The sequence below is a fragment of the Pithys albifrons genome, chromosome 8 (genome assembly GCF_047495875.1).
Source record: "Pithys albifrons albifrons isolate INPA30051 chromosome 8, PitAlb_v1, whole genome shotgun sequence".
Taxonomy (NCBI): Eukaryota; Metazoa; Chordata; class Aves; order Passeriformes; family Thamnophilidae; genus Pithys; species Pithys albifrons.
Genome location: NC_092465.1, coordinates 29,949,086 through 29,974,549, shown reverse-complemented (window position 1 = coordinate 29,974,549; position 25,464 = coordinate 29,949,086). Strand labels below are relative to the sequence as shown.

Here is a 25,464-nt window from a genome sequence, read left to right as displayed (position 1 = left end):
TACTGAATGTGACTAAAGACACGTTACATTTCAGGTGTGAATGTCAGTGCTTCACTGAACTGGGACTTGAACACTTCAAAAAATTAAGGGTTTTGATTACAGAAGTGGTATTTGGAAGTGAGTAGATGGGATTCTCAGGTTCCCAAACTGCAAACTGTACATCTGCTAAATTCTAAATGATCATTCAGCAAAGGCTGTAAGGGCAAAAAGATTACTTCATACAACTTGCCAATGAGTGCTTTTTACAGTTTTCTTGGGAAGAATTAAATGTGTATTCAAGCTCTCTGCATGTCGAGTTTCAGCTGTCTGATTAGTTTAGGGTAGCAGGAATGGATATTGGGTCTTCCACATCTAAGTCAATTGCTTCAATTTAATTCAGGAGAACCAACAGACACTCACTGTTTGACTACACTTCAGTTCAGGAGCCTGAAGAACGTGCAATTTAATCCTGCCGGCATGTTGCCCACACTACAGAAATTATTTGTCACCTGCTTATACTACCTAGATGGGGATAGAAATAAACCCATACACTTATTCCAAGCTATTGTATAGAAATATATTGCTCTCTGAATATCAGTTTAAAAATTTCCAGGTTATGCCCACATTACTAACTAAATACCTGCATTACTAACAGGCTCAGCCAGCCACACTGCTTGTTGACTACTCCCCTCCAGCACTGGTCTCCAAATTTTCTTGATCACACATCCTTATCAATAAATAATTTTTGAGCATACACCACCCATATATGTATATTTATTTACAGACTGTACACACATACTACTGTACTAACATACTGTATACATAATAAAACACACACAAAAATTAAAAGCAGAATATGTGAACATTAAATTATGAATATTTAAAATAATTTTATTAATTTCATATTAACATTTCAGCTTTCACTAATAGTATTATTAGTAGTAGTGCTTCCAGTGAGAAAAATTGATTGAATATGGCTCATTAGTCTTGGTTCAATGCTTTGAGATTCAGAGATTCAAAGGTGTTTAAGTTCAATTTATTTCAATACTTTTTAATGAAAAAACTCTCAAAGACACAGATTCAAATGGAAGAATTGCATCATTGGCTGAACTTAATAAATCATGATCCCAACCACCAATTATGCAAAGATTTTTGCTAAAATTCACATAGTAAATTTTCACCTTCCCTGATGTCACTCAATGGCTCTTGCAAGCTAACTGGAAGGTCTTGCACTTTTATATTTTTAAAATAGAAAATCTTTTAAAAGAGATTGCACAGGGCCTTGAGATTTGAAGTTGTCTAAAGCCACCGTCTCTCTGGGCAAACGCCTCCGTGTCTTGCATAATGGGACTGAAATATAAAGCTCATTGTTTGTCTAGTCCAGCTTCCAAAGCAGATGGTGAATGCCATCTACCACCCTCTGAAGGGAACAGATGGGGGGAAAGATCTGTTCTATAGGAGAAAATGGGTTATGGATTCCTGAGAGTATTATCCATTTCTCTCAGTGACAAAGTCCACAGTCTTAGCTCTTAGACTACTGGTTAGGCACCAATAACAGAAACCTGGGTATTTTTACAAATAACAGGACTACAAAGTGACCTATGTTTTGTCTTCATATACAATGTTACATAATTTGTTTAGATTTTTATTTGTTGTAGAACAGAATTCAGCATCATAACTTACACCTCTGTTCTCACAAATTCAGTGTTGACTGAGGACGGTGCCAATATTTTCCAGTATTACACTGCAAACTTACTACTGGCAAGATGTACTAAAAGGAGAGCCCAGGACAGTGAGCACTATCTCAGTTATGAGCAGCCAGCTCACACCTTCTCACATGCACCTCAAGCAGAAACACACACAAAGAAAAATGGGTGAACTTTTAATCCACAGAAGAAAATTACTGAATTACTTCACTTAAAATCTTTCCCACATTTTATTAGAGGAAAACAAATCTGAATGAGGAATTCTCTTCTCTGGAGACATTCAAAACCCACCTGGACGTGTTCCTGTGTCACCTGCTCCAGGTGACCCTGCCTTGGCAAGAGAGCTGTGCTAAATAATCTCCAGAGGTTCCTTCCAACCCTAACTATTCTGTGATTTTGTGATTTAATTTTTCAAATAAACCAAATTATTTAAACATGAAGCATGAAGACATTTTAATTAACAAAAACCCCAAACAAAGTGTGAGAGGGCTTATGACTGTCATGGTTTAACCCCAGCCAGCAACTAAGTACCACAGAGCTACTCACTCACTTCCCCCTTTCCTCATGTGGGATAAGAAGGAAAATCAGGAAAGGGGGGAAAAAACCACCCACCCCAAAACCTCATGGACTGAGTTAAGAACAATTTAACAATTAAAACAATGTAAAATATAATCATATCAATAAAATATAATAATAATTGTAATGAAAGGAGGAAAAAAAGCATAGGAAAAAACCCAGGGAAGCAAGTGATGCCCAACACAATTGTTCACCATCTGCTGCCCAATGCCCATCCCACTTCTGAGCAGTGGTCAGACCCTCCCAGCCAACTCCCCCCAGTTTAAATAATAATCTAAATGGTATGGAATGTTCTTCAGGTCAGCTGTCCCAGCTGTCCTCCCTCCCAGCTTCTTGTGCACCTTCTCACAGCCAGAGCATGGGGAAACAAAGTGTCCTTTACTTGGAGAAAGCGCTGTCTGGCAACACCCACATCAGAGTGTTACCAAGGTTATTGTTATTGTCATACAGACTTCAAAACACAGCACTGGGCCAGCCACTGAGAAGAAAATGAACTCAATTCCAGCCGAAACCAGGACAATGACGTAACGTTTTGAAGTTTGTACCAAGTTAAACACTTGGCACACCAAATAATTTCTCTGGTTCCTAAAGGGGTGCCTGTAGGAGAGTGTTACTCCCTCTGTAAACAGTACAGGAACAGCAGCCCAAACCAAAAAAAGTCTGGTTAAATTTGCACTGCTAAATTTATTAAAAGGGCCTGGGCAGCTCCAAGAAGAACTGTGCTGCTTCTAAAAACTTCATTTGTGGAGTTCACAGCACAGGCACCACAGCCTGATTTTTCAGGAGGGTGCTGGTCAGAGCCCTCCTTTGCCCTGCAGCCTCCTCTGCCCCTGCCCTGCCAGGCACTGCACACACAGTGCAAGTGTTTGGCTCTCAGGGATAAAACCCCTCATGTCAGAAGTTGAACTCAAGTTTGTCATTTAAGGTTAAAAAGAAAGGGGAAAAAAAAAAGCAAAATAATTCAGCTGTGCTTGCAAAAATCATTCTTAGTAAGCTAAAATGCTGGGCTGGGATGTGTAAACTGCAAGAGCAACCAAAGATGTTTCAGGTGTCACATCATGGCATGAGCCCATCTTGTGCACAACAGCTTGTGATTTAAACAACCTGTTCCCTCATCCCCAATAAATTGCATAATACAAGAAAACAGAAATAAAAATCTTCAGTTTCATTGGTAATCAAAGGGTGTTCCCCCCTCTGTGAATCCAGTGCTTTAACCAATTTAAATAAACTACTGGCACAGTTGGTATGACTTCTAACACTGTGCTGTGACCAGCTTTGTATTCCAATGGGATCTGAAAGAGCTGCTGTCATGTTCGATACTTTGTGAATTTTAAATGAGAGGTTTTGCTATGTTTTCACAGCAACACATAAAAGGTAGCACCATATTTTAGAGTTAACCTGCTGGAAAGCCCCTATAAAGGAGTTCCAATCAGGCCTGTAACCAGTGCCTAGACAGCAAGTTTAATCAAAAAAGCCCCTTTGTTAAAATACCACAAAGAACCAGTAGGGTATTTCTGCTTTGTCCAGCTGTAGAAGGCTCAACATCACTTGGAATTCCCAGTGCATTTTCTAAATCCAAGCCAGTACCAAAGGCTGGTTTTGATTTTGAAATGAGAAATACCCTCATACTCAACATATCATAGGGAGACTGAAATAAGCTCTACACTGTACTAGCTATAATATGTTAACAGTCCAGCTGGAAACCTGCCAAGAGAACCAGGCTATTTCAGCTGTTACAAACTCCTACAGAAGGTAGTGGCACATCCAGCACACGTTGCCATCCACTGCTGGGCACTGCCATTCCTTTTGCTGGAATGTGACACTTTGGAGTTTATTATCTGCTCAGGAAACTGGAAATAGCACACCTACTCTTCAGAAGAGGAAAGACACAAATTGCTAATATTAGGAACATTATAGAGAAAATGCTTGTACATCCAGTATTTTGCATTATCAGAAAACAACTTTCTTACAGATAACTAATAACACTATGTTGCTGTTTATTCACTACACTGAGCTACTAGATAAGAATTATTATGTCATAATTATTGTACCTGCTTTTAATTACTAAAAAATGTCCTTATGCTCTCATGTACTGGTATGACTTGGCAATTCAGCTTGATAATGGTACTATTAATTTGGTAGACATACACTGATTCATTCTGCCTTGTTCACTTCTCCAGTGCTGAGTGGGCCAAGCAGTATTTTCAACTCTGTCAGCTGCCAGGTTCTTACTGCACAAGATGAGTTTCTGACACAAACACACAGTCATTGCACCCTTGGATCTTGCCCGTTTTCAAGCTGAACTTACCTTACTTGGCAGGACTACAAGCACTGCTGTCCTGTTAGCAAGATGGTCAACTCTGACCATGGAACCATAGAATGGTTTGGCCTGAAAGGGACCATAAAGATCATCTATTTCCAAACCCTCTGCCATGGGTAGGGGCATCTTCCACTAGAGCAGGTTGTTCAAAGCCCCATCCAACCTGGCCTTGAACACTTCCAGGGACGGGGCACCCACAGCTTCTCTTGAACTTTTTTCTGATGCAACATCAAACCAGGCACATGAATACAGTTTCTTTCACTAACAAGAAAGCCCATTTGTGCATTTCAGACAATGACAAAGCTTTGTCAATTAAATGTGCCTTTGGAGGAAACACGTTATCCAGGCCACGAGGGGTTACCACCTCAAATTTTGAGTGCAATTCCCTTTCTAAAGGAAACTTGTTGCATGGTTTTTATTTCAGCAGTCTAATTGAATATTAAACAAATGTTCCATTAGTCCCCTAGGAGGTTAAGTGTAACAAACATTCCATTTGAGTTTCCTCACATGGTCATTCAGCAAAGGCTGTTCAGAATTGAACATAAAAGGTATCACCTCAGTAAATACTGCAAGATACAACTAGACCATTACATACAGGAGCACCAACCTTTTATGTACAAAACCCAGACACATATAAAACAGTTCCAGGAAGTTCCAGGAAGTTAGCTGCCAGGCTCATGATTCATCAGTGGTAGTCAGCACGGATTCAGCAGGGGGAAGTCACACTTGAGCAACCTGACACACTTCTGCAGTGAAATGACTGGCCAGCAGCTGAGGGGAGAGCAGCAGACAGTGCCTGCCTGGACCACAGCAAGGCCTCTGACACTGTCTCCCAGATCCTCACAGACAATCCTGTTTACATGCTCTTTAACGATGATGGGCAGAGCACACCTTCGGCAAGGCTGCAGGGGACACAAAACTGAGAGGAGGGGCTGGTACACCTGAGAGTCCTGATGCCCCCCATAGGGACCTCTGCAAGCTGGAGGAGCAGACTCATGAAGCTCAACACAATGCAAAGCTCTCCACCTGTGGAGGAACGATCCCAGACACCAACACATGCTGGACTGGAAAAGGCCCTGAGGGAACAGCAAGTGGAACAGCAGCCAGCAGTATCCCACAGAGCAGGCCAAGGGCATGGGCAGCACCGGGCAAATGTCACCAGCAGGTGGACAGAGGTGATCCTTTCCTTCTGCTACACAGTACTCTGTCCAGTTCTCATCTCAGTGCCCAGAGTGAGACACACACATGCAGCTAAAGCCCATAAAGATGATTAAGGGACTGGAGCACCTCTCACCTGAGGAAAAGATGAGGCAGCTGGGACTATTTAGCCAGGAGAAAAAAAAGCTCAGGGAGGTTCTTATCAACATGTAACAATATCTGAAACGAGGATGCAAAGAAGGTGGAGCCAAGCTCTTGTCAGGGATGCCCAGTGCCAGGACAAGAGGGAATGGGAACAAACTGAAACACACAAGACTCCATCCAAGAACCCATTTTTAGTGTCGGGATGACTGAGCATTGGAACAGGTTTGCCCGGAGAGCTGGAGTTTCCTTCCTTGGAGATCAAAAGCCATCTCTCTACATCATTCTGGCAACACGGCCTAGATGGCTGAGCAGGAGGGACTGGCCAACACAACTTCCAGAGGCCCCTTTCAACCTCAACCACTCTCTGATTCTGCAAAGAAAAGAAAACACTGAAGTTCTGAAAAAAGGCAGCTTCGTTTGGCTTTTTTTAATATAAAAAAGTCATGAACTGCATAGAAGTATGACTTCAGTCATCTGAAAATGTTACTCATCACTCATTCACACTTGGAAATTCCCAGAAACATGACAGGAAGCAAGATAGACTAACAGCTGCCTGCAATGTATGTATTTGTATTCAACTGAAGTTTTGAATGCACAATAGTATTTTTAGATAAATCAAATGCACTTATCCAAACAACGTCCGATTCAAGGTATATTTTAAGTTTATATAGCATACAAATAAATTCTTCAAAACAAATTCCTTGGATAAGACCAATTTTCATTTATTTAAAGATAAGTTAGCTCTAAAGTAGTAAGAAATGTAAACATCAGATATTGTGACAAAAATCTTTAGGAATAACAACTTTGTCATAAAGTGCTGGCATATGCTTTCAGATTTTTCAGATGCTAAAAATAGTCAATTTCAATTCAGTAATATTTTTTGCAGAACTTTAAAGTGTAACAATTTTATAAATATTCCTTTTTATCTTTACCTTCACAGCTTCTTGACACTGTCTTCTTTATCTTAAAGTTAACTTTAGCTTCTGTGTATGTATATAACAGTACATAATAGTTTGTGGTTTTAATTTATCCAGTTCAAACTGGAATCTATGCTGGTGGAAAAAAACAAAAGGTTAGACAAAACTCCACCTGGGAAAAGCCAAGGACTTTGAAAACTAAGGGTATAAAGTACCTGAATGCAATCCAACAACTGCTTGTTGTAAAGTAATCTTATAATTATATATACTACCAGTACCACTGAAAAATGTTATATGAGAATTAATAAATGGAGGAGACTCTGTGTGGTTCTTTGGTATCTCGGCATTGGAGCTTTGTATGTCCCAAATATATCCCTTACTTTATTTCACATGAAATTAAGTTTTGGAAAACTTGTACTTCTTCTGGCAAACACAAGCTGAAAGATACACCTGCCCAACACCTCAGTCTACCTTTCACTCATTGACATAAGTGCCACCCCAAATCAAGACAACAGCCCTGAATTCCCCCATGCATTACAGTGATACCTTATACTGAAATCTATTTGTAAAAAACCTGCCCTTCCCTTGTGTGAAGAAAGACAAAATACAACCTTTTACCACTTATTATGTTCACCCCTCAATCATGTTTTTTTCCCACAACACCAATCTGCCTAACTATTGACAAATCCACAGGCACAATTGAAAAATATTATCAGATTGTGGTATTTTATTATACAAACCAAATGCAAATCAAAGACAATTCAATTGAAGCTCTGAGGAGTGGAAAATCCCAAAAATATTTTAAAGTGACATTTGCTTTCAAAATATGTATTTCAAAATATACATTCCCTGCACAAAAGGACTTCCAGCCTCTATTATGATTAGGGGTTTATTTTGTCAGTATTAGTTTCAGGCTGTTAAGGCACCACTGGCATTTGCTCTAAGTCAAGAGTTAACACAGGCATTATTCCCTAAGAGCCTAGAAACAGGAAGTGGAAGAGACATAACTTTAAAAAATACCACTAAGTAAACCACATGAAAAGGGTTAAAACAATTATGAAGGAGTTTGTCTTTAAATATTAAGGCACTGCAGTCCATTTCTCAGAGCGGGCATGAAGCTGAGCTGTGATGAGCAACAATAACTGACAGAAAGATGCACTGCACTTCTACATTAGAAGGACATTAGGAAAAGTTGTTAATTGCAGCTTCACTAGCAAAAATGGTTATTTTCAGTTTGTTCAGTTACTACTGTTAATCATAAAGAGGCTTTCTGTTTTGAAGCTTCTTGGTGCGTTGGGTTGTTTTTTTTGGGGGGGGCGGGGTGTGTGTTTTAGGGTTTTTTGGCTGTTTTGTTTGGGGTTTTTTTTAAGATAAGGAATTGGTCAATCAGGTAGCTGATATTATTTCAGCGGTTTCATGAAAGCAAACTAACAAGTTCCTCAAATATTCACATCAGCATAGGACCCTCATCTTCTTCAAATGTAAGTTATGGTAAGAAGCCAAGGACCACTAGCACAAGGACTGACAGTCTACCTGTTTTCTATTCAAGTGCTGCAGGGATGAACACAGCGAAACCACAGAGTATGCATTACAATCCCTAAAGGACCAGGTCTGTAAGGCAGAAACACAGCCATAACTACTAGTGATCCTAGAGGGAAAACAGTTTTCCAAACAGCCCCAACAGATTCACCACAGTCCCCAAATGTACCAACGTTAGCCCCTCTTTAAAGCAATGAGAATGGCCACAAGTAAATCCAGTAAGACAGCTAGATTCAGTTTCCCTGCTCAGACCAATTTCTTATTAAGGCTAGTCATAAAAGCATGCATTTATTCAACCACAGTTTGACAAAGGTTGAGTTTAAACAAACTCATTTTCATGTTTCAGTTTGCTCACTCTAGCATATTTTTTTCACTAGAACTTGAAAAGTGCAAAAATAATTAATTATATCTTCTTAAAAAAATACATTTCATTGGCACAACAACTCCAATTTCTCTAGAGTTAAATCCACTGCCAGCAATGGATAGAAAAGGAGGCACCAGCATAAAAGAATCAAAGTGCATTTTCAGTACGCCAATGCTACACAAATTGGCAAGCCATCATCTTATTTTCACCTCTGGAACAGATTACACTGAATTCACTTCACAAAAGTCTGTATTACACATTAACATACAAAGTCTGTTATGAAGTCTTGGGGATACTGCAATGAATCATCGAAACGGAAACGTTTGGAGACTGTGCTGTTGTCCTCTGGGATGTTTTCTTTGTCTTCCTTGTCACTACAGGTACCATTACAACTGGATTTCACATTCTGCTCCTCTGAGCACTTTGTTGTGTGTCCTGACATCTGAGAAGAGCAACAAGTTTCTTCAGGGCCACACAAGAGTGTGAACTCCCCTTGCTGCAACCACGAATGAGAAAGACAGTCCGCTGCTGTGGGTCTTGCCCTTGGAAAAAGAAAAGGGTAAAGATGCTTAAGTTCATTTCAGAAATTCTAAAAACTGAAAAACAACTCTGACACATACTAAGAAATCTTAAAACCAACATTAAAGTGTCAATATTACTGGTTTTTTCACCACTACCTCAGCTGCTACAAAACACACAGTTAAGGTTAAGTATTGGCAACACACATCTGAATTTAGTTGACAGTTTCCCCTAAAGCTGGTAAGCTTTTCATCAGAACAAAGAACACAGTTCCCCTGCAGTATTTTCAGTATGGTACATATATATGTGCACATGCTTATGCTTTTGAAGTGCTGTGTTTCATACAGACCACTGTAAATAGAGAGGCTAATGAATATTCAGTCATTATGTTTTCAAGGACAGCCAAATAAAACATGATGTCATCAATTCCATCTTACATTTTGTAGTCTTTCACTCTTGCAATTCACCTGGTGTAAACCCTTTCAAAATTTAGTTACTACCAAACAAACCAGACTTAGGAAATTGTTTCTTTGGATACCCTAGTCCAGTGCTACTACAAGCTTTAATTGTGTTCTGCATTGTTAAGTTCCATAGAACTTGCTGTAAAACTGGCTCTAATGCAGTGGAGATCACTATTTGTCCCTAACTCTACCAGAACACGTTGAGTATTTCTTGGTCAGAGAAGTGTAACTTTATAGAGTTGACTATTTGAGGACAGATTTTTCCCTTAAAATTCACCAACGTATAGTCATCCAGACTTGGAATAGTGGGGGAAAAGGGGAAGAGAAGGTTATTGAGGATATAATGAAGACTCAAGATGCCCAGAAGAGAGAAAATGAGTAGTTCCTGTGACAGAACGTCAAATATTCCACAGGTCCACACTCAGCAGGCTCTCTGTAATTGATTCCCTTCTTCTGGGTGCTCCACAAACATAAAAGGTTCCTTCCTGATACTAAGGGGGTTTTGTGAATTATTCCAGATACTGACAAACCTTCTATGTGAGATGCTAAAATAGACTCTTCAGACATGACTTTATATGGAGTCTTTATTTCATCAAAGGAGACACTTCATAGGTATCATCTCCCATCCTGTCCTTCTATCAAGGAACCTTCCTCAACCAAAGGTCACTCTGCTTGCTGCAGGCTCTCTGGAGACAACAAGAACTACTGTCTCACCAGAAATGAGTGATATACAGCACTGTAATTGATAATACCTGGCCAGGTAACTTCTCCAAGTTCAGCTATTTTGAAAGGCCTTATTGGAGTCTGAACTCCCAAGGAATACAAAATTGTGGCAGTGTGCCCTTCAGACAAAAAGAAACTGACACTTTTGACTGAGAACATTTTTTAGAAGGCTGAACATGGCAAACACTACCAAGCAGAAATATATAATAAAAGGCATAAAGTAGAAAGATCAAGTAAAGGTAAGCCAGGAAATAACAAAGCACAGCACAGAGACTGCATTTTGTCTCTCCAAATTGTGTAATTATAAACAAAAATGTGACCTTTCTAGAATATACTTAATAAAATTTTTAATAATCTGTCCTCTGAATGAAAATATGAAAAAACTCAAAGAACAACCCTAATAATAGCATTATATGTACTAGTAATAATATCTGACAATAATAGCCAGATAATGATTCCAAGATCCTTTACAAACATTATGGAAAAGCATAAACCTACACTTTTTAAATATCAAGCTGATAACACTGCATTGTGAAATATCCAACTGATCCTATCAGTGATATTAAGTACACAAATTAACATTTACTTTCTCTAGGTACTCCACAAAGTTTAGATTTTTGCCTGGAGGAATGTTACTTACTCTGGATCTTTTATGAGAAGTCTTTGAATGAAGTCTTTGGCAGGCTGTGAAACTGATGAAAATGTTTCTTCTGAATAATCCACATTAACTTGAGATATATTAAGGTAAGTTTCTTGAATATCAGCTCCCACAAACGGAGATTCCTGTGTCAGCAGCATGTATGAAATCACACCGATGTTCCTGAGATAAGAACACAGTGTATAATCCTACTGGAATATCTAAACAATATACCCTGCATATTTACTGTGCTGCAGGTCCAACTTCCTGATGTATCCCACACTCAGAGAACTAAAAGCATCATGTGACACCTCAGTTTTATGTGATTCAAGCACGTATGCACAAACACACACAAGGAGAGCTCTGTATATGTCTCAGAGGAGGCATTTCTGAATATTTCTTGCTTTCAATATATCCTTTTCTTTCCACTGAGATTGTTAGGAAAGGAAACACATCACTTTTACACAGCCCTTTCTTGGACATAAAGTAATTCTGGATGATAGAACAGCAGAAAGGATAGACTTTCTAATCTGCATGTAAATAAAACCTCATCTTTCACTACAATTCTGGATGAAGTATTAAAGAGTGAGATTTAGTCAACCTTCCTGCACATTTGACATTTGAGTTGTGTTAAAATATCCTCTTGCTGAGATGTTTTCCCTTAAGAACATGAACATCACACATCATGCAATCTTAAAAATCTTAGACAGTTTCTTGATGCATAATAAAAATGTTTTTGTGATCTGACAGATCAGACCTTAGTACACATTCAGTGTGGAAATATGCAGCTGCTCTGTTTGTCATTCTGAGTAGAGCACCAATAGTTTGTCTTCACACAAAAGCAGACAAATTAAAAGAGGTTAAAAAAACCTTTATGAACGGATTCGGTTACTATTATGAGTTGAGAATTTCAAATGAGCAATTAGATCATAGCAACTTTTAAAACCAAATTTTACTTATTAAGCTGCTCAAGAAGAGCACATGAATATTTTATGTTTTTAAGAAACATCTCAAAGCTAGACTTTAACATAGTTCAAAAAATTAGCAAGCCACAAATAAAGTTGTGGATCAGTTTAAGGTACTTATCTCATTTTTTATGACTTATTCTGCAGGTATTTTGCTAAAGATAAGAAGTAGAAAGTTTAAATACTTCTTATCATTTGTATAATAAAATTATTTAGCAATACAAAAGTGCAGAGGGTAAGTGTCCAAGACAAGCTAATACCTGAAGCATGTCACCCCAGAGTAACTAATACCCAAGGTGTGCTCTCCAGCCACTGTTACTGTTTCCCTGGAACAAACACCTGCACTCCAGGATCAAACGCTACTGGCATTCCCTACTAAGTGTGCAACAGAATTCCTGTAAGCCCTGAGTTATATCCTCCCCTCCCAACTCTTCCTCTTTCAGTCAGTCCAACAGCAGAAGGGTATTCTTGGAAGCCACATAAAACTCCATCGGTGTCAGATCTGGCCCCACAGCTGTTAAGTGGTCCCACCTACATCAATTAAATGAATTAAGATACACAACCTACCACAGGTCTGTGGCTGTGGTAATAGGATCGTAGTTCAAGATTTCTGGAGCTAAACAGGTGGGGAGAAGGAAAAAGCTTTGATAAATATATTATTCAAATGGCATTGAATCATACACTACATTTCTGGCACTTTTTTGCCAACTCCTATTATGAAACTAAACAGGCAGTTTCAATAGTTAAGTTTACTATTTTGAAGTTACAAGGGAGCAAAAAAGTTATTTCTGTTTGACTAGACACACAGATGTTCGATTGATTCACACTAAAACTGCACTACATGGCCTAAAGTCTAGTCTGAGTCTCAAGATGTTTTCTAATCAGATGTACACACATAAAATATTCTTCTAAGAGATTTTGAAGTATACAGCTTTGTCAGGGGAATGCCTTCAGCATGTTAACACAGCAAAAGCAGATGACCAAGCCAATTTTAGGATCAGTGGCTGTTAGCATATGCTGGATAGCAAGTTATTCACTGCAGATTGAAGTGCCCTTGAGTGTTGGCAAATCATGAAGGAAACCTGTCCCTCACAGAAGGCCAAGTGTTAACTGCAATCTTTCTCTTTCCAAGGACTACTTTAATCTCATTAAATCATCATACTAAACAACATTCCTAATTCAAAGAATATTTCTTTGTACATGCTAGTGTTGAATTTCAATTCTAATCAAAAGAATTTAACAGCTCAAATTTTTTGTCACAGCCTGCATCACAGCAAATACTACAGCATGAAACAGAGGTGCTCTTATTGATATAATGTGAGAACTTTTTGTGCAAATATTTGTTGATTTCTCCAAAAAAAAGAACGGCTCAAAACAAACATGTTGCTTTGTCCTGTAATGTTCTTTCTCCATTACTGACTCGTGAGTTCATAAGCATATCACATGAACTGTTTGTTTCCTCCAGAGCACATGTCAGGAATTGTGAAGCAGCATTTCCATACCCAGGTACTCCGTTGTTCCCATGATGTGTCGCAGTTCACCACAATTCTCAAGCTTGCGGGACATACCAAAATCGACAATTTTTACATCGCCAAGAGGATTGATGCTGCTCAGCAAAATATTTTGAGGCTAGAATAGAAAATATTTAATTCCCAATTAATCAAATGCAATCTGCAAAAAAAGCCCAGTCTACTAAATGACATTTCAGACTCTATTATGCAATAGTTAATACTAAATTTTATTTTAAAATATTTAATCCATAACACACTTCTCTTTCTCTTCATCTTTGTTATGTATTTAACAAATAACTTTGATTAACATAATAATAAATTGAAGACAAAGTACTGAAACAAAAATTGTTCTGTAGGCTTACCTTTAAATCAAGATGAACAATATTGTTTTCGTGCAAGCAGCAAAGTCCTTCAAGTATTTGTCTTACAAGTCTTACAATATCCCTTTCACCAATTCTGTAATCCAGATCTGGGACACACAAGTCAAATATTTCTCCTCCGGCAGCACTGAAACACATTCAAGAACACTTATGAATTAAGTTTAAATTTTGAATCTAAAGTGAAGAAAAAAGTTACACATTTATGCTGAAACACGTAATATAAATAACTAGAAAAAGAAAAGAAAAAATCTGATTATGCTTTTTTTTTTCCCTTGTAGCCAGCAAGAGCAGATAAGACAGCAAAACAGAACTTTGACTGATAACCTCCTAATGCTCTGGTACCCTCAAGCTTGCTTTCCTGTAAGCAAGTATGAAGATGCTTTCAGGCAGATGAGTTCTATCATCATTCTCTAACCAAAGAAGCCTTTCTTTTCAAGTCAAATCTAAAATTTCTTCCATTAGACCAGTTCACAAATAATTGAAAGCAAAAAAGCCCAGCAGTATTACTGTTCTCTGAATTCAGGAGTGAAAATCATTATTTTTGAAATGATGTGGCTGTGGTTCAAATATAAGAACTACAACCCATAACAGCTGGATTGTTCAGGAATATTTCTGGAGTGAGGAAACTGCATGCTTGCTTCCTGCCATTCTGATGGAAGACTCAGAGTTACCAGGAAGAAAATCTAGCACACTGATGCTGATTAAATATACAGTTGCCTGGTCAGTCACTGAGCAGTATCTTCCAGAACTCCAGGAGACACAGAATATTCAGAAATACAAGAACTCAGCTCTGACACCTCCTTGTTAGTGTAGAAATGGTAGATTTCAAAAATAAGACTGACAAGGTTCATGTTCTCAGACAGCATGTCAAACACATCTTCCACACAAAAAGGCTTCCAGAAAATCCTATTAGTACAGTGTAAAGCAGCATGGAATAACAGTGTTGCACATGGTTTATCAGTTACAGTTCTACACCTGGCCAGTGTCAGCTCCTTCCTTTCAGGCTGGGTTTGAAATCATTTCTCAGCCTGCTCTAACTGCCTGAAGATTCTCTCCCTTAAGAATAAAGGGCCACCTCAAAACTACAGGTCAGGAAGCCAAATCTTCATTGGTAATGATAATGATGTAGTCTATGTTAATCTATGAATGATAACGAAAAGTAAATAGTCTATAAAAAGTTAGATAATGGACAAGATGGATAAACAGTCACAAACCTGTCAGAGCTACGTGACATGTCAGCAATGCCCCCCCTAGTTGACTTTAGGACAAAAACATAGATGAGGTAAGAGAACTGGGTGTCATTTACTTCAACTTTAACAAGGTTTTAACACTTATTTATTATTATTATTTAACACTTATTATTTAACAGTATTCTTGTATCCAAGCTGTGTTATGGTCTGGATGGGTAGACACCCAGTTCGGTAAAGAGCTGAAAACTCTGTAGAAGAGATTTGTGAGTCCTCAGAGACAGCAAAAACTGAATGCAGAAAAGGTCAGCAGCACCTTGGGCTGTAATTCCAGGAGCAGAGTCCAGAGACTGAGTCAAGTGACACCACCCAGCACCCCAGAGCCTGCTGGAACGCAGCACCCTCAGTTTGCCTTCCCAGTTCAAGGAACACATGAACAAGCAAGTTCAGCACCACCAGAGAGTAATAGAGCACCAGATGACCTGTAGCATACATAGATGCAAGATGCAGAAAAATAACCTCATCTAATCCTACTTTGAACGAGCAGGGATAACTCAGAAAATTCTGACTGGCAATTGTTAGAAATAACAGGACCAATGTGCAGAGCAGCCAAAACAAAAGACAATATGCATGGCTATCATGAGGAGGCCTACTGGGAACAAGCAACAAAACAATGGTCAGTATAAAACCTTAGCATATAGTTCTGCTTCTCTACCTTCATTTATGTAGGATTAATTAAGATACAAAGAAGGGGACGTAAGAGGACACAGTTCCTTTACAACAGAAAAAAAAACATAAACCAAAGAGACACTGACTCTTCAGTGTGGACAGAAGATTGTGAGGAAGTTACAAATGATGCTTATAAAAACACTAAAGCTGGTTTAGAGCTCAACAAGTAACTGTTATGCACTAAATCCTAAAACATGAGAACTAGGAGGCACCTGATAAAACTACTAAGCTGATTAGTTTGAAACAGATAAAAGAAAAATTCTTCAAGAAATTTCTTCACACAGAAGATATTGAACACCTGGAATTTATTACTATCACAGTAGACGGTATAACCAGGTTCAAAAAAGGACAAAACAGAATGACAGACTTGTACAGGTTCACAAACAGACACTACAAGGACTAAAGAGAAAGGTATTCTCAATACAACACCTCCAGCTGCTGCAACAGTGCAAGGAGAATGAACAGGGAAACATGGGAAGAGTCATATGCTCCTCAGTTCTTCCTAAAGAGCATCTTTCTACAGCTGCTGCTGGAAATGGCAGATGAGACAGACCCTTGGTCTCACTCTGTAGGGCTGTTCTTAGATATTCAAGGCACAAACTAGACAGATTTGGAAATGAGTACAGCTGTAAAATGAGTTAGTACAGCTGCCGGGTTTCTCTTTGAGTAACTGGATTCTTCCAATTACCTTTGGCCCTCAGATCAGAAGAGCAGCAACCTCCATTGTGAGGCTTTTGAAGAAGTATTCACACTTTCAGTAATTCTCTCTGCAAGGATGGCCTTACTAAGAACTGGCATCCATTTCTCTCTATTTAGAAAATGTGCACTAACACAAACTGATTCTTACTCCCTGCATCTTCCAAACCCCATCAATACAAAACAAGAGCAAGGACCATGAGCAGGGGGCAAAATCCAGCTAAACGTGAAACGCTTATAAACTATTTCATAAACTCATTTCTTGCAATTCTCTTAAATCACTGCTTCAGAGTTCTGATAGTGAGAAACAAACAAGAGAAGCTGCCTATTGTGCTGCAGGGGAACAGAATTTAACTGTGCAATCCCAACAAAAGTAGGAACACTTACTGCAAGACTTCTGAAAAAAGTAGGCCATGAACACCAATGTAGTATAAAGAAGTTGTTTCATTACAGAGCTTTAATAAGCAAGAGAGAGTTAACTGAGCTGAAACAGAAGCAGAAAAATCAGTATGGCTTTTATGTGAACTTGTACTTTCAGAAGTTCAAAACTTGCCATCTGGACTTCATCTTGACTTCTACATTATTTATTATTTTAACCTTCATGGAACAACAAATAATATGTTAGGGATCACCCAGTTCCAGGAAAAAAAGCTTTTAAAGATAGAATCTAGCTACATTCTTTGGAAAATTTGAAGGGATTTATCATGGTGCATGCAGATTAACAGCACTTCAAATACTTTGCATATGAAACTTAAAGCCCAGAGAGCTCTAATTTCAAAAACTGCCTTTTTGTTTCTTACATTCCAAACAAAAATTTACAACAAATATGATAGATAATTCAAATTTAATTCCCAAATTAGATTTCTTTTTCAGAGCTAATGAGAACCTTCAGAGGCATCTGAAAAAAAATGGGATTTTTTACAAAACAGCTCCAAAAGCCAAACAGTTTTAAAACAAAACTGCTAAAATTAGAAGCTCAGAACCCACAAAGTAACTACAAGTCTTCAGTCACCAAAAAGCATCAAGTGCTAACTGAAGTTCACAAAGCACAGATATGTTCAGTTTCTTTGAAGTCTGTATGCTTGGTATCAGTACTTGACTATTCTGGTTTTGTTTTTTTAATGATTTAAGATGCATCAAAGCACTCTGGACTTTCTATGGGATACAAGAACACTATCTCCGGTCAGATTGCCTGAAATATTCTTAAAGAAAAAAAATATACTTACAAAGTATAAGCAAATGAAATATTAGCATGATATATACAACGTACTGTTGTAATTCTGAGCATTCATGCAACTCATGCAAAAAAATAGTATCTTAACAGAGTTTTCACTATAAATGTGGAACATGTGATGAAGGCAAACTTACTATTCCAGCACTAAGATGACTTCATTTGCTGTTTCATAGACTTCATGGAGATTAACTATGCGAGGATTGGACTTCATTAATTCAAGTACAGCAATTTCATGATGAATCTCTGCTTTGCAGTCTTGACCTCTTCTTCTTTTCTTTAAAAATTTAGCTGCATACTCTTGGCCTGTGGATTTAGCTATACATTTTCTAACCACAGCAGATCTTCCTCTACAAAATGAAAGGGAAAAAATTAAGATCCAAGGGAGAAAAAGTACATAAATTGGCATAAATAAGAAAACAAAGCAAATAAGCGGAAAGAAACAAAAAAATGCATTGGGGAATGCCATGCTTGGCCTGTTCTAATACTATTCCCTCAACATTCACTTTCAGCCACTGCAGAAGAAAGGATGCTAAGCTGTATCCTTGGTGAGACCTAGGAAAATTCCCTTTATACAGACTAGGTAAACACTAAATCAGAGTACCAGGTTATAGGGACCTTCTCACTGTAGCATCACACAGTAACTCCTAAAGGACTTCCAGAGGTCTCTAAAACTCCTCTGCTTAAAGCAGGGCCAGCCATGACATCTTACCAGGCTGCTCAGGGCTTTGTCCAGGTTGGCAAAACCCTCAACAACCACACTGTGACACCTACAGGACATAGGAAAGCACAAAGAAAGCCCTGTGAAATGCAGAAAATGAACATGGAAAATAAAGCATATTTATATGCATCAAGGGACAGGGAGGTTTTCAGTGCAGGAAATTTTAAAGTCATAAAGAGAATTTCCCTCCACAAATCATGTAGTACTGCTACAAAAATCCCAGGTATCTGCAAAATGTTTAAAAACATAATAACAGAAAAACACCCAATACTTGGCATTCCCTTCCTCAATTACAGTTAGACAAAGTGTGCTGCTTTATTTCCTACCCAGTGGTTTAGGTATGGCAACAAAAATGTATTTTGGCACAGAAATGTTTTTAAAGGAAAACCACAGTGTAGTTAAAACACCAAGCAGAACTTTTAAAACAATTAGGGGGGGGAAAAAAAGCAGTTTTTTAAGCCAAGTTATAAACTCCTGAAAAAGCCAGAATTTTATAACCACTAGTGTTGTATTCCCAGAAATGCCCAGTTGCATTCTTGCAAAGTTTTCTCGTATTATACAAGAAACATTATTTATAAAAAAACAACTTGAAAGGCTAAAACACATTATATGAAGTTCTAAAAACAGTATAAAACTGTACACAAAGTAAAAGATCTACACTTATGTCTTCAAAAAGAATGCCTTTCCACCCATGTTTTTGTTACCACAGCATACTAAGAACAAACTTAATGAAACAGCTCAGTATGACCTATCTGAGCTGTTTTTTAAAAATAAATTAGCTTCTTTAGTAGAAAAGACTATGCTGTCCTGCTTTGCCTTTTCCTGCAGCAAAAACCCCAACACCTAAAAGGAACAATTAAAAAAAAAACAACAAACAGGCATGTCTGAAGCTTTTCTGAAAAAAATCTGGACTTCAGTAATTAATAAAAAAAGGTATGAGCACCTCATGAAAAGAAGATTTTCATTTGCAAATAACTAAATATTAAGTAGTCTGCACAAATCTGCCTAAATTATTAAACATGTAAAGTTGACCTTTAATCTATACTTAGAAATAAATTCAACGAAACAACTTCTCTGTCATCATTTAGTTCAACACAATTTAATTGCAGGATTTCTCTGTTCTTTTTTTATAGCACTGGATTTTGAAAGGGAAGGGTGCAAAACTCAAAAAGAAAAATTAATTTAAGAGGTGAAAGTAACCTGCAGTCTGATACATGCACACTCTTCATTCTAGCAACTATTTGTAAGTCTGAAATGGTCATGTTCTTTCCCAGCTGTTAAACCACCTAATTATTGCTGAACATTTCAAGTCAGTGAGATGAATTTCGTAACATAACAAAGTTGAAAATACTCCCTGCCCCAGCTTACATTCTTGTTTTAACATCACATCACTCTGTTAACCACAAAAGTTTCTCTAAAATTACCAAAGGGGAACTGGTTTTGTTTCATGAGAACAGTAAGATCTTTCCCCGATAGCTTTGGCACATGTTCCTTCTGGTTGCTGGGGGTTTCACAGCTTTGAAGGGTAAGTGGTGTCTCTAGATTGCTGATGGAAGAATTCCCACTTGTTTACACTCTATTTCTAGTGTGTCAATTAAGAAAAAAAAATCTTTTAGAGCACTGGAAATTGCCCCAGAAATGCAGCGAAGTCAGGTCGGAAGTGCTGCACTGAGGCCAGCAGAGCAGTTCCCACTTCCTGCTGCCTGCAAAGCAACTGCGTAACCATCACCCTTCACAGCTCAGCTTTACGAGAGAAACTGATTTCAAGATGTTTTCACAGCTCAAGTTATAAACCACAGACATTTAACTACTTCAGAAGAAGCCAAGCCATGCACACACTAGGGACAAAACTGCTTAACCCACTGCAGAGAACCCAACCTGCCAGCTCTGTGAGTCAGTGTCTTAAATACCAAAGGACAGAACAGATAAGGGTGTGGGAGGAAGAAATGGGACTTGGGAAGCTTAAGCAGAGAACAAAAGAACTATTTACTACATAAACTGAAGGGGAAGAAGAAAATTGCAAGTGAAAAGAAAAGCAAAGCATACTGAATCTTGTAGCTAGGCTACAAAGAAAGATGGATTTTACATCACTTATGAAGCATTTATACACTGAAAACGCTGGAAAATAGGCCAGGAAAAATCAAAAGTATGTTTGGAACACATAGTACTCTGCTTCTTTTTCTCTTTGTATTTTGGCACTTGTTTTGTTTTGCCTGGTTTTGTATGTGACAAAGTATTAAAGACTGTTCTCTGGAATCCACAGAAAATCTATAGTTTGTTTGCTTTAGACATCATCTAATGAATCTGTACAATCTAAAAATCCGGGGTTGTAACTATGCTGGAGTTCTAGAGGATGATGCACACAACCTCTTTCTGTAGAGCCCAGAATTCAAAAGCAGAGCTAACAACAGCTAAGAACAGCGGAAAGTTACGGGCTGCAATGGGCACTTTTATAGAAGTGCAGCAGAGAAAGCACGTGCTGGAAAAACAGAAAAACCCCAAGAGAACAATGAAGGCTAAAAAGCTTACAAAACCACAGGCACAAGAACATCCCTGCTGACAAAACAAGCTGTAGGTGCAAAGGGTCGCTGTGGAGCACAGCAAGGCAAGACTGACTGTGCCTGTTCCAAGGAGCTTGGAAACACAACCATGGCATTCTGTTTGCAGGGCTTTACTGCACATTCACTGAGTATTTTCAAGGTATGAATTAACACAGTGGCTTCAAAAACCACATTCCCTCATATGTCTGAAACAGTATCAAAAATACCAGCAGCCTGGGGCGGGTTGTTCATTTTCTATTTTACTGTTGCAAAGGAAGGGAAGGTAAGTAGGCTGCAAAACTACTCTGAAACAGTAGGGTGGTTGAAATTTTAGTTTAATTGTTCGAGGGTAGGATGGGGAGAGAAAAGGTTCTTGTTTTCTGGACTTTAGAAAACTCATCCAAACAACTGGAATAACCAACTCAAGATCCCCACTCTTTGCCTGGCAGTATTACCTTATGTCATCTCTCCTTTAGTCTACCTACCTGGAATCTGATGTGTGAGTAGACAGAGGAAATGCAAGAAAAGGAAGATAATCCCATGTAGATACATGCCTGTCAAAATATCACTCTGATGTGGGAAAGGCTGGCAACTTGTGTCTCACTGTACCTTTCTTCCTGGTTCCTTGAGAACCCACTGGATGCTGAGAAGAGGGGGATAGGGAAGGATACTCTATTCTCCATCTACTACTATAAAAGTTTGCCAGAAAAATTCTATCAGGGTACTAAGAATTCTCCTGCAGCAGAAATTCCTTTTGCTAAAATAAAATAAATAGGAATAATCTTACCTTCCTATCTGTTTTGGTTCAAGCACATAAAAATTGTGGAAATTGTCTGTCTTGATTGCTGTGTGCAGAGGTGTGTCTAACAAGCCAGAAAGGCTTTTATTCTCCAATTTTCTCCTCGACATCCTGAGAATGGGTCTCTTCTGTCACCTGCTAAAGCAAAACAATTAAGAGTTTTGGAAATTCCATAATTACAGCAGAGGAAAGTATATAAACATTAGAGTTTAAGTCTATAAAATAGCTGTAAACCTTGTTCAACACCGACCTGAAAACAACACATCTAATGACTGTAAAAATAAACCCAGAAAGGAATACTAATCAAGACAGGCTAATTTAATAATGTTAACATTTGAGATAAGTTGGGGGTTCTGTTTTCCCCCCAGAGCACATCCATAACACATTAGGGATAGGCTTCAGTTCAAATAAAAACGTTAATAACTACTTAACTATTAATTTCATGTACATTGGGGGTTTTTAACCTATCTGAAAATAAGCTTTAAATCTGCTTTGGATTTTGGGTAAGTTTCAGAAGTTCCTTTAAGTTTACACTTATAACTGGTATTCCTGAGGGAATTAATAAAAACTCCTTTCTGTTTGTTGACTGCAAAACAGGAATAGGTAATGACAGGACAAAAAGGTTTTTTTCCAGTGGTAAAATTCACATCTTATTAGACTCATTCATAGCTCGTCTAAGCTACACTTTTAAGGCTAGACTAATTGTCACAAAGCAGCATGAATGGACAACGTTCTCTTTGCAAGATAATTTAGAATCAAATGATGTAGCAATCCTGATTAAATTATCTTAATAAACCAGTAGAACAGCACATTATGAAGATATACCCACCCACATTATTTCTACTACTGTTAAAAAAAAACCCAAACAAGTAAAAATACGGGGGTTTGGCATTCACATTTACAGGCCTGAAGCATCTCATCAGGTGGAATGCAAAAGCAAGGCAGAAAGAGGTTACTGAAGGATAACAAAAGTTGCAATTGATGGCTTTTTTTAAGTTAAAGAGCAGATTTACCTTTACTAGCGATGGAAGAAACCTGACAAACACAAGGGAAATTACAGTTTAGGGACAGTTAGCAAACTCACAGAAATGCACTTTCAGTTTTCAAATGACAGAAGTGCACTATCAGAAACTTCTGGGGGAGCACTGGAACTAGTTATGATTCAAATATAATCCAGTACCCACCCAACACTGTTCACATTTCCATTCTTGGAACATGGATGTTCATATTGGCACAATTTTGGGTTCAAATCATCATACATGCCTTAGCAGGAAAAAGACCAAAACCACACACTTTAAAAATATCTTCAAAGCATCGCTTGATATGCACGAAAACAGCTGCTTTAAAAATGGTCAGGAGGCAATAACACAACCTAATACGCAAGTGTTTGAATCAGTTTCTAACAAACATACATTCCTTCCTGCCCAATTATATGACAGCTTATCATTTAGGAGGGTGATTCTGATGTCTGAAATTTTACATGACTCTCCCATGGGCTGCACTCACCTGATACGCTGGAACAGTTAAAACTTATCTCCTCACTGAAATACTTCTGTGCAAAAATATCCGTACTAAGCAACTGACCTAAATGATTAAGAGTTTACCATCAGGAGTTTATTACCATTATCAAAAATATTATGTAAGCCTTCATTTTATATCCTCATCCTTACAGAGCAATTACTAAGGAGAACTTTTACCTTATGTCGCATTAACTTTAATTCTCCAGTAAGGCAGACACTTCTATCTCCTTATTTTAGCTCAGTATCATGGATAGAGAAAAACGTATTTATAGCAAGCAGAAACCCATAAACACGCACAAAATCCATTCATGAAAATGTGATTCAGTCACCTGTGGAAAAAAAAGGCACAAATTTTAATACATAGCTTTTCCAAAATTAAAGGGGATACCTGAGTTGTTACACATTGCACCAAAAGCCCTGAGTAGCAGACACAATAAATGTGGAACATCAGAAACGCGGCTCTCACAGAAACTTGCAAGATTATCGTTACAGAGAAAACTTCCCACTACACCAGCAAAGTTGAATCGGTGAAAAAACAAAAACAAAACCACCTCATTTAACTATTTCCAAAGCAGTCAAGTCCCCGCTCCGGGGAAGGAAAGGCAGAGGGGCACAAGGGGCAGCGCCAGGGGTGCCCTGATCGGCCGCGACCGTCTCCACTGCCGGGCACGGAGAGACGGACCCGGCAGCGGCTGGGGGGGGGCAGCACCCACGGCGCACCGGGGCGGCCCCGCGCTCGGACACGGGGACACGGACACTCGGACGGACACAGGGACAAGCACTCACCGTTCACGTTCCCTCCGCCGCTCTCGCCGTTTGAAACACGCAGCCCGCGGGGCGCGGCTGACCCGCCCGAGAGCGCGCCCGGCCCCGCCCCCGCCCCTGCCCCGCAGCCAATCGGCGCCCGGCGATTGGCGCGAGAGCACCCCCCTCCCGCCCCCCGGGGATGGCAGCGCCCCCTGCCGGCTGCCCACCCCAAACCCCCCGGCAGGTGCAGCCCGTGGTCCCCCCGCCCCGGGCCGGGGATGCTCTGCCGGGGATGTCCCGCCGAGGATGCTCCGCCATGGATGTTCCGCCGGGAGCGCGGCGGGAGAGCTGCCGCACATCCTCCCCCCGATCCCGGCCGCAGGACGCCGTCCCGGGGCCGCGTCTGCAGCGTTTCCGCTCGGCTGCGGTCCGGGATGTGGCAAAGCCGCGGCCGCGGGGACAGAGCTGGGCGGCGGCAGCGCTGGCTGAGCCCGGCTGGGAACACACGGGGGGAACAGTCACCGACATGTGCGCGGAACGCGGCACTTCGTGCTGTCTTTATACACGGACACGTCTCTCTCGGAGCCGGCTCGACAATCTTTTCGTGCACTTAAGTGGCAACCACGTTTCAGAGCATCGTGCCTTAAGGAGCCCAGAAGGAAAAAAAAATCCTTTTAACTTGTAGTTTCAAAGACCCTTTCTGAGGATTCAAAATAGCCTAAAGCATGGTTTAGAAATAGGTTGAAGTTAGAAAGAGTTCTAAAATAGCTGCAATTTGTTTGTCAAATTGATTTCCTCTGAAGCAATCCAACCAGCTGCCCTAGAAATTTGCAAACATCCGTTTTATAATAGATTTGTCATGAAAGCAGTAATAGTAATGGAGCATAAGAGTTCTGTATTTAATTTCAGCAGTGCCCCATTAGATGTACTGGGTTAATTTTGTTTATGCTCTGGCACTGCCAGTGAAATGGGTAATTGCTGTGTACAGTCATGCTGTCACAGCTTGCATTAAGATGAAAGTAGTATAAATGAAGAAATGCAGTTTGAGAAAGCAGAAAGTATTCCTGAAGAGTTCAGAATATGTTATACCATGTAGCTGGCACAATCAAATATACCTACTAAAAGCTGCCTTTCACATGTACTCCTGCTCACTTGAACTTTCATCTAGATTTCTTTGCACTTTGAGCTGTAGGTATTTTTGAAAAAAACGGTCCAAAATCTTGACTCTTTCCCACAGAGTTCCACCATCTCGGCAGAGTTTGAGATCATACCCTTCCTTCATTATAACATGATCTCAAATACATCTGTCAAATAAAAATACATGTGGACAAGATTGGTTTTGTTGGGAAGTGCTCTTTGTGCAGTATGAAAAGCAAGCAGCATTCCAAACATACC

General features: G+C 39.3%; 1 protein-coding gene across 4 annotated transcripts; it reads right to left on the bottom strand.

Moving 5' to 3' along the window:
• Positions 1-7,507: 7,507 nt before the first annotated feature.
• Positions 7,508-24,194, bottom strand: STK17B (serine/threonine kinase 17b). 4 transcript variants are annotated; one of them, XM_071562579.1, is made up of 9 exons: positions 24,109-24,194; positions 23,500-23,651; positions 21,791-21,940; positions 17,880-18,092; positions 13,882-14,026; positions 13,511-13,637; positions 12,576-12,624; positions 11,047-11,226; positions 7,508-9,245 (listed from the first exon to the last, which is right to left on the bottom strand). In XM_071562579.1, the coding sequence occupies exons 3-9, from the start codon at positions 21,910-21,912 to the stop codon at positions 8,963-8,965; spliced, it is 1,119 nt and encodes a 372-aa protein (XP_071418680.1). In that variant the 5' UTR covers positions 21,913-21,940; positions 23,500-23,651; positions 24,109-24,194; the 3' UTR covers positions 7,508-8,962. The 4 variants fall into 4 exon arrangements, with proteins under 4 accessions (XP_071418680.1, XP_071418679.1, XP_071418681.1 ...); XM_071562578.1 differs by having other exon boundaries at positions 21,791-21,937; XM_071562580.1 differs by having other exon boundaries at positions 21,791-21,937; positions 23,620-23,651; positions 24,109-24,137.
• Positions 24,195-25,464: the final 1,270 nt, after the last annotated feature.